The sequence below is a fragment of the Lissotriton vulgaris genome, chromosome 5 (genome assembly GCF_964263255.1).
Source record: "Lissotriton vulgaris chromosome 5, aLisVul1.2, whole genome shotgun sequence".
Taxonomy (NCBI): Eukaryota; Metazoa; Chordata; class Amphibia; order Caudata; family Salamandridae; genus Lissotriton; species Lissotriton vulgaris.
Genome location: NC_141693.1, coordinates 69,320,189 through 69,337,687, shown reverse-complemented (window position 1 = coordinate 69,337,687; position 17,499 = coordinate 69,320,189). Strand labels below are relative to the sequence as shown.

General features: G+C 44.8%; 1 protein-coding gene across 2 annotated transcripts in view; it reads left to right on the top strand.

The window, feature by feature from the left end:
- LOC147710201 (E3 ubiquitin-protein ligase TRIM39-like) overlaps positions 1-17,499 on the top strand; it is a 488,982-nt gene that overhangs the window by 261,403 nt on the left and 210,080 nt on the right. Inside the window, exon 5 of one of the 2 annotated variants that reach the window (XM_086919948.1) lies at positions 495-513. The exons of the other annotated variant lie outside the window; for it this stretch is intronic. Coding sequence (XP_086776074.1) covers positions 495-513 — 19 coding nt within the window. The remainder of the gene's footprint in view (positions 1-494; positions 514-17,499) is intronic. 2 annotated transcript variants of the gene reach the window in all.

The window sequence follows — 17,499 nt, the reverse complement described above, 5'->3', positions numbered from 1 at the left end:
AATGCATTTGCGGATGAGATTGCTAAGGAGACTGCCCGGAACCTTAGCACTAGGATGTATGTGACGAGTTCGGTTAGGTGGCCTACGGAGACTAGTATGTGTGAGGACACTATCGAGAGTGTGAAAGCGATTCAAGATGAGGCCACCGAGACTGAAAAGACGAAGTGGAAAGAAGGTACGGGAAAGTTGGATGCGAATGGTTGTTGGGTTGATTTGTCGGAACATAAGAGATGGATGTTACCGGATGCGTATGTGCTAGCTGTTGTGACAATGGCACATGGGTTAGCACATATTAGTGTGAAAGGTATCTGTAAGCTGCTGTCCCATGTGTGGAAGAATGATGGTATCACGAAATGTGCTGAACGATTGGTTAAGAATTGTATGGTATGTATGTTGTACAATCCTGGTAAGGGGACCCCAACTCCTCCTGGACACTTTGCTCCCCCTTCATGTCCTTTTGAGGTGATCCAATTAGACTTCATCCATATGGAGAGATGCAACAACCTGAAATACGTTTTAGTTGTGGTTTGCGCGTTCTCCCGATGGATTGAAGCCTACCCTCTTAAAGACAATACTGCCCTGTCGACTGCGAAAATCCTACTGAAGGAATACTTTCCTCGGTATGGAATGCCTCGGATTGTATGGTCGGATAACGGAAGTGAGTTTGTGGGGAGTGTGATGAAGAGTGTGTGTAAGGGCCTTGGAATTAATCAAAAATTCCATAGCGCCAATCATCCCCAGTCAGCTGGTTTGGTTGAAGGGTATAATGGCACCCTTAAACTGAAGCTAGCGAAGATTCAGGCTACGACTGGTCTTTCGTGGCCTGATGCTCTACCCTTAGCTTTATTGTCAACCAGGGCAACCGTACACTCCCGAGTAGGGCTTAGTCCCTATGAAATAGTGTTCGGTCGTCCTGCGAATGTGTGGGGGGTCCCTAGACCGGGTGTGTTCTCCAGTCTTGAATACCCAATGTTGATTGACTATCTTCATGATCTGACTGCTAAACTGAGGTTAATTCACCAACAGGTTTACGAAGCATTGCCGACGCAGACGGAGGGTCCAGGCCACCAGCTCCAGCCCGGAGACTGGGTGGTAACCAGAAATTTTGCCCGCAAGAAGAATTTGGAACCCCGGTTTACTGGACCCTACCAGGTCCTCCTTGCCACGAGAACTGCCGTCCGTTTAGAGGGTCGAAAAAATTGGGTGCATGCCACCCATACGAAGAAAGTTCCTATTCCTTTACCGGCAGACTCGTGGGTGAGGAGGGGCATTGCTTCAGCTGAATCCGAAGGATTGCCGGCGTTTGTACCTTTTAGCGACGCACAACCTGTCGGAGAATCCTCAGTGCAGCAGAAAGACACTGTTGAACATTTGTCATCAAAAGACTCGAGACCAGAACATTCGACTGATCAACAGGACTCTATTTCCTCATCGGATCCTTTGTTTGATGAACATACACGTCCTGGGAAAACTCGATACTTTTTGCGTTCCAGCACTAAGGACAAATAAAAAGATTCTGTTCTGTCCCTTGACAATTGCATTATCCCGTTTTCCACGATCAGTCTGAACACCCGTATCATTGTAATTATTTTGTATATATTGAGTTTTGTTCCACATATATTTTTGCTTCCACAGCTGAGAGACATTTTACGTATACATTGTGAATAAAGGCCGTAGGGCCGCTAGGTTAAAGACCGTTGATTCCTGGGAACTCCTGGGGATTGACTACTGCTACACAGAACGAAGTGCGTCAAGAAACGTTGCGGACGGCCATAGGGGATGGCGTTTTCGAAGCTGATGGACTTGGAAGAAGCTCAGGCGCAAAGGTTCAAGTTACAACAACTTACTCGTACCAAATGTTTTATGTTTCAAATGTTTGCATTGCTTTTGATTATTTCTGCACTATTGGCGGGTGGGGTGTATTACATGATGTCGTACTTCTTACCTTCTGCTATACCTACTCCTACTTCTGACCCTAAACTCACCTCCACTGCATCCCCTCATTCTTTTCATATCCTACCTGAACACGAGCAGGCTAGACGTGCAGAATTTCGAAATAATTCCTTTATTCAGCTCCTTCATCAGCACCAGTTAGTGGTTAATACTACTAATTGTTGGGTGTGTGGACTAATGCCATATACCACGGATAAGGGAATTCCATATTTGGTCTTACCGTATAGTTCCCAGGGTTCAGCTCGAGCATTCCAAACAATGTTTCAAAGCGCACTAGATTCTTACCCCAGTCGAGAGCCACGTTCTCCCTACTTTGGCCTTGGCTCGTATCATAAGCCTTTGTCCATAGCGATAGAAGATTTAGATAGAGATATCTATGAGCCGTCGCTTATCCCAGAGGAAGAGGTACAAGCCTATAGGGTCCTGAGTAAGGTCGAGTATAGTGCGCTCACGAGTGAAAAACAGCTTAAAAGCTCGCCTCCGATATGGGTCGTACCCCACATTGGTAATTTTTGTCTAATGGGTCGTGGCCGAAGATCGAAAGCCCGACTTGGAGAGAGTGCTTGCACCGAGAATTACATTCTGCTGATGGTCTCGTCCCCTGTGTTTCTGGCTGCCAAGGGTACATACTTTGTTTGCCATGATCGTGCGTATGCATGGTTGCCCTCTGACTTTATGGGCTCATGTTTTATCGCAAATCTGTTGCCTCCGACGTTCACTGTAGACGCAGACTATCACAAAACTAGAGTTGTGAGAGGTGTAATTAGCGAAGATGATACTGCCGGTCAAGAGGCAGGAGACTTTTTCAAGGGTTTCCTCCCGTTTTGGGGGCCTATGGTTAATAGTAGGAACCTGAGACAGTTGACTCGAGTGGTAGAATCGACAGCTAATATTACTGCCAGTGCCCTTGGTAATATCACCACAGAACTTCAGGCGGAAAGACTTATGACGTTAAAAAACCGTATGGTTTTAGACGTGATCTTAGCAGATCGAGGTGGGGTATGTAAGGTGATCCATTCGAGCTGCTGTATTTTCATTCCAGACAACGCTCCGACCGTCTATCAAGCCATCTCAAAGTTGCATAAAATCTCCGAATCCATACACGTGGATGTAGGGGATTGGACGCTACTTGGGTGGTTTTGGGGCCTGATGTCGACTTGGGGTTGGAAGATTCTGATGATCATCGGAGTCGTTGTGGCATTCCTGTTCACGTGTTGCCTTTGTGTGCAGTGTGGTCCTGCCTTATGTGGCCTTTGCGCTACAACGTGTATAAGACAGCCACCTGTTACCAAGGGGACTCGGTTGGACAGAGCTATGTTACAGCAACATCTAGATGGTCTGATGAATATCGAGTATGATTCCGACTAGTGCTTGCCTACATGAGGGCAAAAGGAGCGTCTGAGGTTCCGTGACAATTGTAAGTGGTGTTTTCGACTCGCACGAATATGGTCGAGTCTGGTATCTATGAACCGCAAATGACGAGTTTAGTAAGTGTGCGCAGTTTCGCTGTGCTAACTTAAACCGTTCGTTTGCTACGTGGGTTTTTCATCTGTACCCACGGGTTCCATCTTAGATACGGCATCCATTTTGTCTCTTGCCCTCAAGTAGCCAGCGAACGGACGTTGTCCGTTTCGCGACCCTGGGATTTTCAAGACTCTTGCGGAAGACACATGTTCTTTGAAAGTGTCTTTATGACGAGGGGGATGATGCTGTAAGGCAGATGGCCCCGCTCGAGGCTCATCTTGCCGTGCCGGTCTATTGTCTCAGCCGTGCATCTCATTAGGCACGTCCCTTTTATGCCTGTAGCTCGTGTTTCCTGATGCCTCCCCTTTTACACCCTTTTTCGATCTCCCCACTGTTTCCATCTTCCTCTGCACCTGTCCTTGTTCCTTCTTCGATCTGTTTTACTGCCGATTGGAATGTACTAATGGTGGGAAGATGGGTTTTTACAGTTGGGAACCGCCAAATGTTTCCTCACTTATGCCCCGGACCTTGGATGTATCAAAGCGACCAAAGTGACCCCTCTCGGGGATAATTATGGGAACCGAGTTGTAAACCTTTGTGTACCATGCAACCTTATGGGAGAAATTCGTATAAAAGGAGCGATCCACAGTACCAATTTGAAGCAGTCTCCTCGAACCTACATTCGTTGTACTTCCTGTGACTTCTGTGTTCCCTGCAGTAAATAAACCTTGAATCTTTGACGCCGAAGGAAGTGTCCCGTGTCTCTGTCATTCGTACGCCGGAGCAGGTTACCCACGAAGGTTTCAGGTGTTGTCCCCTGGCACCGCTGGGTCTTAAATAACCCAGTCCTTCACAGGCAATGGAATGTCTGGTCTACAGAAGGCAAAGGACGGCAAGGCCTGTATGACTGTTAAATTGATTTAACAATCTCTGCGCCTTTAGCATTTAGGCGGACTTCAGGCATCTTTAGGCGAACTCATGAGGTCAGGAAGGACTAGGGTGGCCCTTGTGTCTAAACCAAGGGGAAAAAAAGGGAAGAAGTCAAACCCTAGCGGAAAAAACATTACTGAACCAAACCTCATTACAACCGAGCACGATTTGGCCGAGGATCAGGGCACAGCAGCAGCAAAACTTCAAGTCGCAAGCACAACACACTGTAAACAAAAAAAAGATTTACACAAAATTCAGCTTTTTAAAGGATGCAGGCTCGGCTATTTTCTCCAGAAACAAATATTTGCTAGGTCTGCGACCCCCATTGCTACCAGCATTACCACCCTCACAAAAGCCAGCATCTATTACAAGCCTTTTGCCTCCAGACAAACTAAAGCCACCACAGCACCAAGATGGACTATGATCCACAGAAACAAGAGCAGCCCTTAGAGGACTCCGACTAAAGGAGAGAAGCCCCACAAATTAGTCGACGATCCGCCATCTCCTCCATCCCAACCCGTAGGCAGATTGGAAAACGCCTGCCTGGGCACCAGCCAGAGGATTACATCGGCAGGACACAAAGAGAATGAAAAAGCTATTTCAACACTACAACTAGACGACAAACCGGAAAACTGGACCAACGGAAGGAACATTGCCAAACAGGCACCCGGGGTCGAACCAAGGATAAAAGCAGAGGATCCAATCAGGGAAATAAATCTCAGCCCCTCGACAAGCATGCTGACCAGAAGCCACAGTACGCCGATAAAGCGAACATATTTAATGACCAGAAGTCCACCATCAATCATAGACCTGCACGGATATGCCCAAGGCAGTGTGTCTATCAAATTGGGAGGATCAGGGGCAGGCTCTCAGGACCCAAGCCAGAAAGAAGATGGCAGATCAATGGTGTCTTATCTAAACACATTTTAATGGGAAGACATGATTGCTACTTATAATCCAGACCAGAAGGAGTACCCCCATCAAAACTCTTCAAAGGAGTCTCCCAGGGCCTCTAATCAGGCAGTTCACAATGCCAATAAAAGCAAAAACGAGATAGACCTCAGGAAAGAACAAAATTCTGGCACCTGGATTTCTCTCTTAAACACAATCCAACTAGCCGTTGAAGCCTTGTAATACCAATCCGAAAAGATGGAGTTACAACTTACACTTCTGAACACTTTGGCAGTTTTCACAGCCTGTATTGATGAAAAGCTGGGCAATCTGAACAGCTTGATAATGAGAGCACAAACAAACACCTATCTCAATTGCAACTGCAACCAGGTAGTCGACAAACTAGCTATGCTGCCCTCAATGTTAACTGGTTTTATAAGCAATATAAAAAATTCAACAGCAGAAAATGCAACAAAAGATTTGGGCACGACAGAAAGCGAAGAGGGTATATCCAGCAGAAAAAAACCCGGCAAAGGCTCAAAGGTCAACCCTGAGGCCCATAATGACGAGATGGCACAGATTGGAAATGGGAATCTGCAAAAACGTAATGGCAAACAACGTCGCCGACAAAAATGGAAAGGGCGTAATCAAAAATTACAAACAAACACAATAAAATATTTTCACATTTTCACAGGCATTCAGAAAAAACACGTATCAAACGCTAGTGATGGAGAGCCAACACATCAGGCAAACCTGGTACCAAACACTCTCGAACAACAGAAAAAAATAAATAGATGAAGCACTACCATGGTGAAATAAAGGTTCAAACTTCGCCAATAGGAGACAAAATTAAAAAAATGAAGAACAAAACCTAGAAACACTGAAGATCCGTCCATCTTTAAAAGCCGACAGTGGAAAGACCAGCCAGGGGCAACACAGTCAAGTTTTAAGGAGAGAACCAAGATCCCCAGCAAACGAAAGTAGACGTCAGACGCGTAACTCAGAGATAACAAGCCCACTTGAAACTAAGCAAATAACCTCTATTTCAAATCCCTACATAGGGGACGGAAGAGGAACCAATGGACCACCAATAAGGCCAAACCATGAAGTACCGCTAAGGGACATAGAAACTAGGAGCACACACACTATGACCAGACCAACGGCGAACCCACTGGTAAAATGGTCACAGGACAAGGAGATAGAACTTAAGCAAACTCCTCCAAAGCACACAATAACAATATCAAATACAAAGATCATCTTAGCATATGGAGCAAGTAAGCGCATAGAAATCAAGGAAGAAATATCATACAATGATCTAACGGCTACAATATACTCATTACCATTGAAACAACTAAAACCAGAAAATAGTCGTCAGTCAACAGAGGTCCTGGCTTTCCACACCGAATACACCTCAAAGGGACAGCAGGACCTGCTAAATCTCGGCAACATCCTCAGACTAATGAAATCCATTCCAAAGCTAGAGGGAATAAGTTCAAAGGATTTAGTCTCTGTAGAATTCTTATTTGCAGTCAATCCCCAAAGTTCGGAGGCAACCAAGACAACTTGGACTTCAAGCAACATAGTAGACTCAAGCTTAGCAGAACAGGAGCTTTTCAACATCTAGGGCATCAGGATCGCCTTCTTTCAAAAACCAGCCTACCCTGTACCATTCCTGAGTATGTCGAACTCAGCATCAAAGAAACATCAGGCACACCCTATCAGTGTACTTAGAGGCGCCCGGGGTAGCTCACCAAAAAGGAGCACAAGCAGCCTATGAGATCGACCAGACTTGCGGTTGGTGGCAGCAGCTGAGTCATTTCAAGGCCCAATAAGGGAAGCACTGTCTAGCACCATCACCATACGCTCCGAGGAGGACTGACGCTACCTCCAAGATAGAGCTTGTAGTCGGGGAAGGGAACCAACCCCAGGCTTATGCTCTTGGAACATTAACGGACTAATTACAAAAATAGACGACCCACATTTTCTGGATTATGTCTCCCTCTTCGACATAATAACGCTCCAAGAAACTTGGCTCAAGGACCCACAGCACATCAAGGTCTACACATGTTTTGCCACACCAGCCTCAAGGACCAGTAGGTTCGGCCATCACTCAGATGGATTAGCTACCTACATCTCGACCACAACAATATCGTCAGCAAACCTTATGGACTCAACTTCAAACACAACACTAGCAGTCAAAAGAAGAATCGTGCTTGATGAAAAAGATGAAGTTTGCATAATTAACTCATATGTACATCCAAAAAATAAAGCGAAAGATTCAATTAAAATTACTAATCAACTGGCCGAGTACGTCACCCATATGGAAAATCCACTCTTCCTTCTGACAGGGGACCTAAATCAAGATCTAATTGGCTCGGCAGAAGGGGAGGAGGTACTGGATCTTAACAGAATTCATAATATCCCATCGCAAAGCATCCTTCTGGACAGGAAAAACGTCGCAATAGCCGCTTTCCTAACTACTTACAACACAAAAATCTTCGGGCACTGAATGGGAGATTTCCGGCAGACTCTCCTCCAGTCAATTCCTTTTATTCGACTAGAACAAGCTCCATTCTGGACTACACCTTTGCAAGCCTTGCGCTGTTTCCTTTCATCTCGGGGTTCAGAATGGGCGATAAGGGTGACAGCCACCATCGCCCCCAGGAATGTCAAATAATATCAAACATGCCTACCTTAATTAGGCCAGACACGACAATGGGGCCGATTCACTCTTTGAACCAAAAAAGGATTAAATGCATGATTGCTAATACGAACCTTCAAGCCGAAACTGCACTTCAACTCTTCGACATCCAAGCATCGACTGCAGCCGGGCATTTCACTTATTGGTGCTCACTTTACTGCAATACTGCTAAAAAAGCTTGCAGTTACCTTCCTCTCAAAAGACAACCTTTGTAAAGAGGGAAGCAAGCACAATCTAAAGAAAGAACAGAGAGTAAAACTAAGGAACCTCAAAAGATCCGCAAACTCGACTCTACGTAAACTGAGAAAAGCTCCTAAAAACATCAGCTTGCAAGCAGTGCTGAAAAATCAAAGGCAGCACTCAAACAACTAAAATGGAACATCAAAAGAGATGGCAAAAACGAAGCATGGGCCAAACTCTTATACGACATCAACAGTAACAACAGAGCCGTCGTTTCTGGGAAACAGTAAATGGTTCCATGCGTCCGCAGCACAAAGAAATAGGATCTCATATCACTGAAGAGACCTGGATAAAATACCTCTTCAGCCACTTCAACGATAACACAGAGCATCTAGGAGCCCAAATGGGGACTAGGAAGATCACAGAGAGAAATCGGAAAACGTGCACGCTAGAGACACGGGCCAGGCCTTCTCAGGCATAAACATTAACCTCTCAGAGACATCGAGGTGCCAGCAGTCAGACTTAATTAAAATGCAGATAGCCAAAGGCAGGAAAGAAGGCGCCCCGGGCCCAAATGGCATTCCACCTGCCCTCTATAAAGCTAAGAACAAAGAGTGGTCTGACATCATGCAACCTCTATTCTTGGAAATCAGGTTACTAAACAGAATTTCAGAATCTTGGAAGGGTTCGACGATTGTCCCAATCCACCAAAAAGGAGACAAGGCTGAACCAAACAACTAACGCTTACTAGCCCTTATTGATAACGAGGCGAAATATTTTGCTGGCACTATATTAGAGGGGCTTACACTTTGGGCTGAGTCAAATTTCATAATACCGCTGAATCAGACAGGCTTTCGAAAAACGACTTGAACATCAACAAACATCCTTGCCATGTCATTAATAATCGACGCGGCAAAAGCATCTAAGATTCCCATACATCATCTGCTGCCATAAACTAAGAAGCAGAAGGACAGAGGGAGAAGGAGGATAAACAAAACAAGGTCGGCCTCCAAGTAAACCTAGCAAAAAAAGTAGGAATCCAAAGTACTGGATTCAGAGACCTAGTTTGTGTGTTATGGTCACTGCTCAAATTATGTCAGTACAGACCAGAAGAAGAAAGAAAAATTTCTTTCTAGAGTCCCCTCACTCACCGGGGTTTCCCCACGGTGACATGCTTCATCATTGGGGCCATCCCAGTTCTCTACGAAAAGGGGCGTGCTGCGACTAGCGGACTACGCAGGAGCACTATTGTTGTGAAAAGACTATAGGGGCCGATTATGATGGCGGACGGACTTGCGTCCGTCCGCGATCATTGAGGAGGAGGGGACGTCCGCATGGGCTGCGGAGTCCCCTCCTGTGCGATTAGGATGTGACCGCCACCCTGGCGGTCACATCCTCTATTTTTAACATTGCTGCGGGTGCAGCTTCAAACTGCACCCGCGGCAATGTTAAAAATGCACGCATTGCATTTGCATGCAGAAAGAGGCAGGCACCGCGCGGTGCCTGCCGCTTTCTGCATGCAAATGCAGGGGGGTACCATAGGTACCCCCCATGTGCACCCCCCACCCCCCCTTCACCTAGGGGGCCCGCAACGGGCCCCCTAGGTGAAGATCCGTATGCTTTTCCACGGCGGAAAACCCGCCGCGGAAAAGCACTTTTAAAATCCCATCCTGATATGGCGGACGGTGTCTGAGAGACACCGTCACCATATCAGAGCTTTTCCGCCGCGGTTGTAAGCCAGCCGCGGCGGAAAAGCTGCGGACGGAAACCAGGACCCACCAGCCATCCTAATGTGGCGGTGGGTCCTTGGTCAGTCCGCTGCGGTTTTTCCGCATCCTCGGGGCCGGCGGTGGCTTCCGCCGGCCCCGAGGATGTGGAAAAACCGCAATCCTAATGACCCCCATAGTGTGGTGTAAAGTGATGTGATGGTGGAGTGGGTGTAAGTGAATTAAAAATACCGTGCTAGTTGGCCTCAACACATTTATTTAGCTCCTAGTTTGGTATATTAAAATGGGGGTGACACTGCTATTTAGCCTTTAATAGGGCTAAATCAGTGTGTGGTCAACATGTTTCAAGCTCCCCAGGCTTTTCGTCAAGACCATACAGGGACCAGCCCTGTATATACCACTCCTATATTCAAATGAATAGGATGAATAAAATTACCATACTACTTCTAAAGCTGTTAACTTTTAAACATGCGTGTAATACATACGATTGTACTTTCTCGTTGTTTCTGTGAAGAGAGAATGACACATGATTAGTGGCAAGAGTCACCTCCTTAAGAGGAAGGGTATCACACATATAATTCACGCCTTATCCTAGGGTAATGGTGTCCCTTTTGCACCATATTGGTGCGTGCAGGCTTACCAGTCCAGTGCATTCATAAATAAAGTGGTGTGAGACTTGTGGTTTTGTGAATTCACACATAGAAACAACACAGGACTTAATGTTACTATAGACAAGACACACAACACATATATTTTTCATCATGGTAAAAGCAGCATATTTACATGTATTGGTGCTTAATAGCACTTCATGGTCTCTGGTGGGGGCAGAATCACCTCATGGAAACATTGCTGTTGGTTTCAATGGAAGTTATTAGAGATAGCGTGGCACGAAAAATGTGCATGCATTGGGTGAGTGTGGGACCATCGTTTCATAAGAAACGCGATTTTCCCACCTTTCTGTTTGCGCAAAAGTACTTACTTCCTTATCGGCGAAATCGCACCGTGTTACCTACTCGTTCCCCTCCGGACCGCATATTGAAGACGGTACGGTGAACGGTATATTTAAGGTTGCCGCGTTTCCGGGTTTGGTATTGTGAAACTAGACCGCTCGATGTATAGCGGCCATCTTGGAAGGACGTTACAGGCATGGACAATAAAGACATTGACATAATGTAAACGGTTATGAACATTAGTTCGTATAGTTTCTCCTGAGTTGGTTTATTAATAAAATCAATTGAGAACGGCTTCTCGATATTTTACTCATATTATTTACTGATTATGAATTCAAGCGACAAAAGCAAACATATTGTACTTTTTTGTTAGGGGTTTTATTATCATAAGTCCTGCACACCAGTGATGGTAGGAGCTCTTGGTACCTTTTTAAAACAATGAAGAAAGCTTATTTTCAGAGCGGTATTCATTGTTTTAAAAAGGTACCAAGAGCTCGTACCATCACTGGTGTGCAGGACTTCTGATAACAAAACCCCTAACAAAAAACGCAAAAGACTGTATCTGAGAAAAAAGCCAAGATTACCCCCTCCTTACGCTCCTACTTTAAAGTTATACCCCAAATACTACATCTGCCAGGGGATCACACCATGTCAGCCGGTTCTGAAGAGGAAATTTCTCCTCTAATGGATAAGATCTCTCCCGTTCAGGATTCTGAAGCAATAGAGCAATAGATCAAGGAACAGAAGAAGGGGCTATAGAACCTGAAGCCAGTGAATTAAGTCTAGGAGAAGGAGACGGGGAAAACGAGAAAGGGTCAGGACCACAATCTTCTCTCGCTCGGGAGAAATCAGTACTAGTACCAGTTCCCGTATTACAAGATTCAGAAGATCCGTTTTTCACTGAGGCTGCCCCTAGCGGATCGAATGAAGAAGCCGGAGCAGTTAGGGGAGATCTTTGTGATCAAATTGAATATTCTATAGACTCCCTCACGGATCAATCCAAGTTCGCGGCTAATGACGAAATAACACCAGCGGCTATACTAGGTATGTTTTCAGCTCTTACGTTGGAAATAAGGAAGGGCTTTGCGGAGTCTTCAGCAAATCAAGCTGCACATCAAGCTGAAATAAGAAACTATTGTGAATCCCTTGAAAATAAAATCGAGGGACTAGCTATAAGAACCGGAGTCCTGGAGGAGACTACAGGAGCACTCTATATCTATCTGGACCAGGCGAAAGTAGATATTAAGAAGCTTTCTAATGAGGAGCAAGCACTCAGTGAAAGGATGGAGACTTTAGAAAACAATGCGAGGAGGGGGAATCTCCGAATTTTGAATGTGCCTGAAGGTTCAGAGGGCTCAGACTTAAAACAATTTATAACGGGCTTGCTAAAAGAGTCCCTGAGTTTAGACCTCTCCCTAGAAGAACTAGCATTGGACATCCAAAGAGTTCACAGGGATCCCTTCAGACGTAACCCCCAGAGAACCAAACCCCGTGAAATCCTAGTAAATTTTCATACATATGTTCTGAAAGAACAAATACTTGCACTAAAACAAAAATCACTGGTTGCAAAGGGGTTTACATTCTTAATAAGGTCAAATCTCTCAAGAGTTACCTTGGAGAAGCAATGGGAGTTTGGGAGGCGCCTAGAAGCGTTTAGAGCAGCGGGTGCCTCAGCTCAATTAACATTTCCTGCTGGCATGAAAATAATGTACAACAATAAGATGACCAATATTAGAACAGTGCAAGCAGCGGATGAACTCCTGATGCAGATGGGAAGCAATAAGAAGTCTTAACCATAAGATTCAGTTAGAGGGGTTAGTGTCCATGGCTACCCCTTGACTTCTCTGAGTTGTTTTGCATATAGTGTAAATTAAATTCTCCCCAAGAGATAATAAGTAATATAAGTAACTGAGTGTCACTATTAGATTAGTCTCTATATTTTTTGCACTTAAATAGGTGGGGTTTCTCTCCAGGAGTTCACGGAGGGGCGCTATCAACCGGACATTGCACCGGTTAGATATCGCAAGGGTTTTCCAGGGAACGGGAGGGGGGAGGGTGGGTGGCACGTAGTTAGGGTAGGTGGTGGGGGGTGGAAAAAAGTAAAAATGTCCTCAAAAAGCCAAGATATGATAGTCTTGATAGAAAGAAAGTAGTATCGCAATCTTATCAAAAGAGTTTTAGACAACTATGGGTTGGTCTAACATAAAATATTTCTCCTGGAACATTAATGGCCTCCGCACCAAACCAAGGGCAAACAAAATCATGCAATATTTACGAGATCTGGATGGGCAGGTCATTATTCTCCAGGAGACTCATTTAACACATTCAGAGATGATGGATTTAATTAAAAGAAATAAGTGGATAGACTTTGCGGTCTCAACTACTCAGGCCAGTAATACTAGAGGGGTGTCTATAATTTTCAAGAAAGGAGCTAAAGCTAGGCTGCTATCTCATCAGGTCGACCCAGGTGGAAAGATGGGCCATAGACTCCGTGGTAATAGCGGGCTCTCCAACTACAGTTTTGGGCTACTATGGGCCGAATCAGGATGATCCTACTACATTGGAGACTATGTTCTCACATTTGCTCTCCTTTCCTGAGCCAAGAATCATAGCTGGTGATTTTAATATTGTCCTAAATCCAGTTTTGGATAAATCCCCCAATAGTCGATCTTTAGCTCTGTCAAAATCTAGGTTATTGTTACAATCTGCAATGAAAACATATGGGCATCTCGACATATGGAGGGAGAGGTTTGGGGACCAGCAAGGAGTGTCTTTCCGGAATTACAAATATAAACACCAGTCAAGGATTGACTTTATCTTGATCAGCCGAAGGTTGGCTGATCACGTAAGATCTATTGAATACTTACCTCTGCATCTCTCAGATCACTCTGCAGTATTAATGGACCTAACCTATGTAACGGAGAGATCGTCTTCTAGATGGTCCTTTGATCGTTCATTTCTCTCTTCACCTGATGATATATTATATCTCAACAGATAAGCACACAATTATTTTCTGATCAATAACGACTCAGCAACTACAAGGATCGTCTGGGACTCATTCAAAGCATTTCTAAGGGGACTCATAACAGCGAAAGTGTCATACAAAAGGAATCAATATAAAGAACAAATTCTGTCCATAGAGGAAAAGATAATAAATCTCCAATGCGTTATCGACAGCAATACTGGAGCAGATGAGTCCGTTATAAATAATTATAGAAAAGAAATGGCGACCTTGAAGGCCAATCTGGGTTCAGTATTGAATCTCAGATTGCAGCAGAGATGGGAAGCAAGTAAATTAGCCCATTTCGAGTACAGCGAAGGTGCAGGTAAAATGCTTGCGTGGAAGACTAAATCTGATCAGGCCCGGAACAATATTGTAAATATCAAGGTGGGCAACGACTCCTTTACATCGGATATGGAAATTAGAAGGGCCTTTAAGGTTTTTTTTTAGTCTATCTATAAGGAGGACATTATAGTCTGGAAAATGTTAAATCACTCTCCTTATTGGAGGATAAGGCACTGATCTCAAAAAGATCGCATGCATGGATGACTTTAAATTCCTACAAATCATTAACTCCACAAACATACTTCAACCATGGGTACCCTAAAGCCATAAAAATAAACTTTCTAAAGTACAGACTAGAGATTCTGCCATGCACAGGGCAGTTACCATCATGGTTGAGGAAAGACAGTAATGAGAGCTGTGGGCTATGTAATTCCAACAATGTCGACATCCTTCACGTAACCTGTCTATTTGAAGAACTGCAACTTGCACGCCAACTGCTTCTCAAAGACCAATTTAAGCAAAGAGGGATTGGCACCAGAAGGCAAGCGGTGCTTGCCTGCCTGAATCCATCAAACACGAAACTAACCTGCAGATTTGTGAAATTTTTGAGAGTGGCCCAACAGAGAAGGCCAAAACTGGTGGAAAATGCTACTGAAGCAGGCCGATCAGCATTTGGACAATAGGATCTAATGACATCTTATTGAACATGTCTGCCTAGCACCAGTGCGAAATCGTTGTGCAAGGAGAGCCCATGAGGCAAACACAGCATATAGCTGAACAGGACGAGAGCTTTTTAACACAGAGACCAGCACTGTCCTGCAGCTAGTGTAAAAAAGTGTGCTCTACCCAGTTATATTGAGTTTCTTCTTAATTCTAAGGAATTTCCTATTTCACGACCTATTTTAAGAGTTTTAAATAATGATTTTTTAAGAATTTTGTAATATGCATTGCAATGGTTTTAATTAACTATGCTAATAAAATAAACTTCAAACTTCAAACTACTCTGGTATCAGTGGCGCTGTAAATCAAATAAAATGCAACTGAGCGAGAAAGTGGTTATGGACACTCGAGGGGCACTGTTGAAGTGTGGTAATGAGGGAATCCATGGCGTAGGGAGTTATTGGGGGGCACCAACAAACATTGTCGCACAGTGCTTCACCAGTGCTAAAGCCGGCCTTGCCCTTGAGACCAGTCCGCTGCAGCCTTTGGTACATCCATTGGCCTTGTTTCAGCAGTAGTAGGTGCAACTCATCAGGGGTCAGCGATGCAGGATTTGCAAGCTCACCAAACTTCGTTCACAAACTTCACAGTCTCTCTGCTTCATACAAAAGCACTTTAAACATGTGCTGCCTGCTTTGGGGTGACTGGAATTATATAGCAATGGAGGGCACAATTATTCCGCAGTGTTGATTAAATTATGCAGCAAAAAAGGCTGAAGAGTAATGCTGCATATTTTTGGATGCTCTATTATTTTGACATTTTTACACATGCTAACAGTCTTCAAAGATTTTGCATTATTAGTAGCAGTGAAACATACAAATGTAGCAGTGAGAACGGTGATCAGTCGACCTTTTCAAAGGGCTGTCCACCTCTCAGAAACACAAGTTACATTTGTTTGTAAATTTTGATCAGTTTGACCTACAATTTATTAGTTAAAATCGTCAAATTATGCAGCATGCTACATTATGTGGTAAACATAACAGAGCCATAATTGTATAGAAAGCAATTGCAAACTAGGATATTTTGCCATTCATGTTTGAACTGCTCTTGTGGAAAAAGGGAGAAGGGCTGATGACAGAAACCCCATGGCTCGGAGACAAATGGCTTGTGATTCCACTTTTAAGCATTTTTGGGACATTATGTGATTGGAAACGAATCCCACTTTGTGAATGTATTTTAATGTCAATAATTCATATTAAATCTTGAATAAATATGTATCCATTGGCTGAACTAAATAACGTAATCATCTGTAGCTGGGTAGTGAAATGCAAAACAAACACTAAAAATGTGAATGATTTGCTCTTTCTGACCACACCTCTGACTCCGTCCACGGACCCAATCCTCGGGCTATTCCCTCCCCCTGAAAGACTCCCAAAGTTCCCCTACTCCTCTCCCCCCCACCACCACCTTAACCAGTGGGTGCAGGACACAGGCAGTTTTCTTGGTAGTTTCTGAAAAAAATGTGCCGGGAGTATCCCTCAAAACGGCGGGAGCAGTGCACAAAGTTGTTAATGCTCTTATTTTCATGCCTAAAAAATATCCTCGGTACCATGCCAGCCTCTGAATTGCGCAGAATATTATATTTTATCACTGCATTAGGAAATGTGTTCTGTGAAATGGATTGTTTTTTTTGTGTTGCTTTTGTTTTAATGCTTGTTTTCCTTTTCCAGCCGGCACTTGTGCCGTTGAAAGCTATTCCTTCTCCACTCCCTCACTTAAACCGTACAATGTCAGAGAAAGGGAGCAGGAGCAGTGCGTTTATCTCCCCCATCAAACACACATGTACAAACACCCACCCACTCACTCCCTCGCCCGCCTCCCACCTCTCATGCACGAGTTGTTGAGATTCTGAATGATCCCACATGTCTGGCAGTGAGCTGCTGACACTGATAATGAAGATGTCCTTACACCATTGCAGTCCCTACATGAATGTAGTGCCAGCCCTTCACACTGCCCTCCTGCACCAGGTTATCGCACAGGCACGTGGGCCTGTCCCTCACGCTCCCATCAGATCATGATCATCCAAATTCTGTTGTTATTAATGATATCACTGCCCTCGATGACAGCTCGTCACACTATCTACCAGTGCAGACTTCCCACACAATTACACATCTCAAACTAAACACGCGAGCGTTTTCACACACACACTGCCCTTCGGTGCCACTTCTCACAATGTTCACTTTTGCCTGCAAATTGCACTTGCCAAAGAGCTAGTTTCTCACACTTCCCTGCACTCTTTCAACAACTACCACCCTCACACTGTCCACCTGGGGCAGCAGTTGAAGCCTACCCATGCTAACCAATGGCGCGTGCAGTTACCTCTCTCTACTCAATCACACTCTCTCCGATGGCGCTCCCGACACACTGTTATTTTAAGGTACAGGGGATCTCATTTATGAAAGCCTTGCGCCACCGGTGCGTCACTTTTTCGCACCGGCAGCGCAAGTCCTTAATAAATAAGGCCCAGTGAGTCTGCGTTCACTGCTGGCTCCAATAGCCGTCTGAAAGCAGAATAATGGCTTTCCCTAAGTGGAGGGTGGTTTATTGAGAAATCCGGTCTTAAATCCCTCAGCCTTAATCTGTGGGCGTCTTGTGCCTTACCTGCCAGTCTGTGTGCGTGCTGCGGCAGCTGTTGACTATATTGGCAGCGTGTGATGAGCATGCAGTGTTTGAGGAAGGAATGGCTGACGGTGTTTG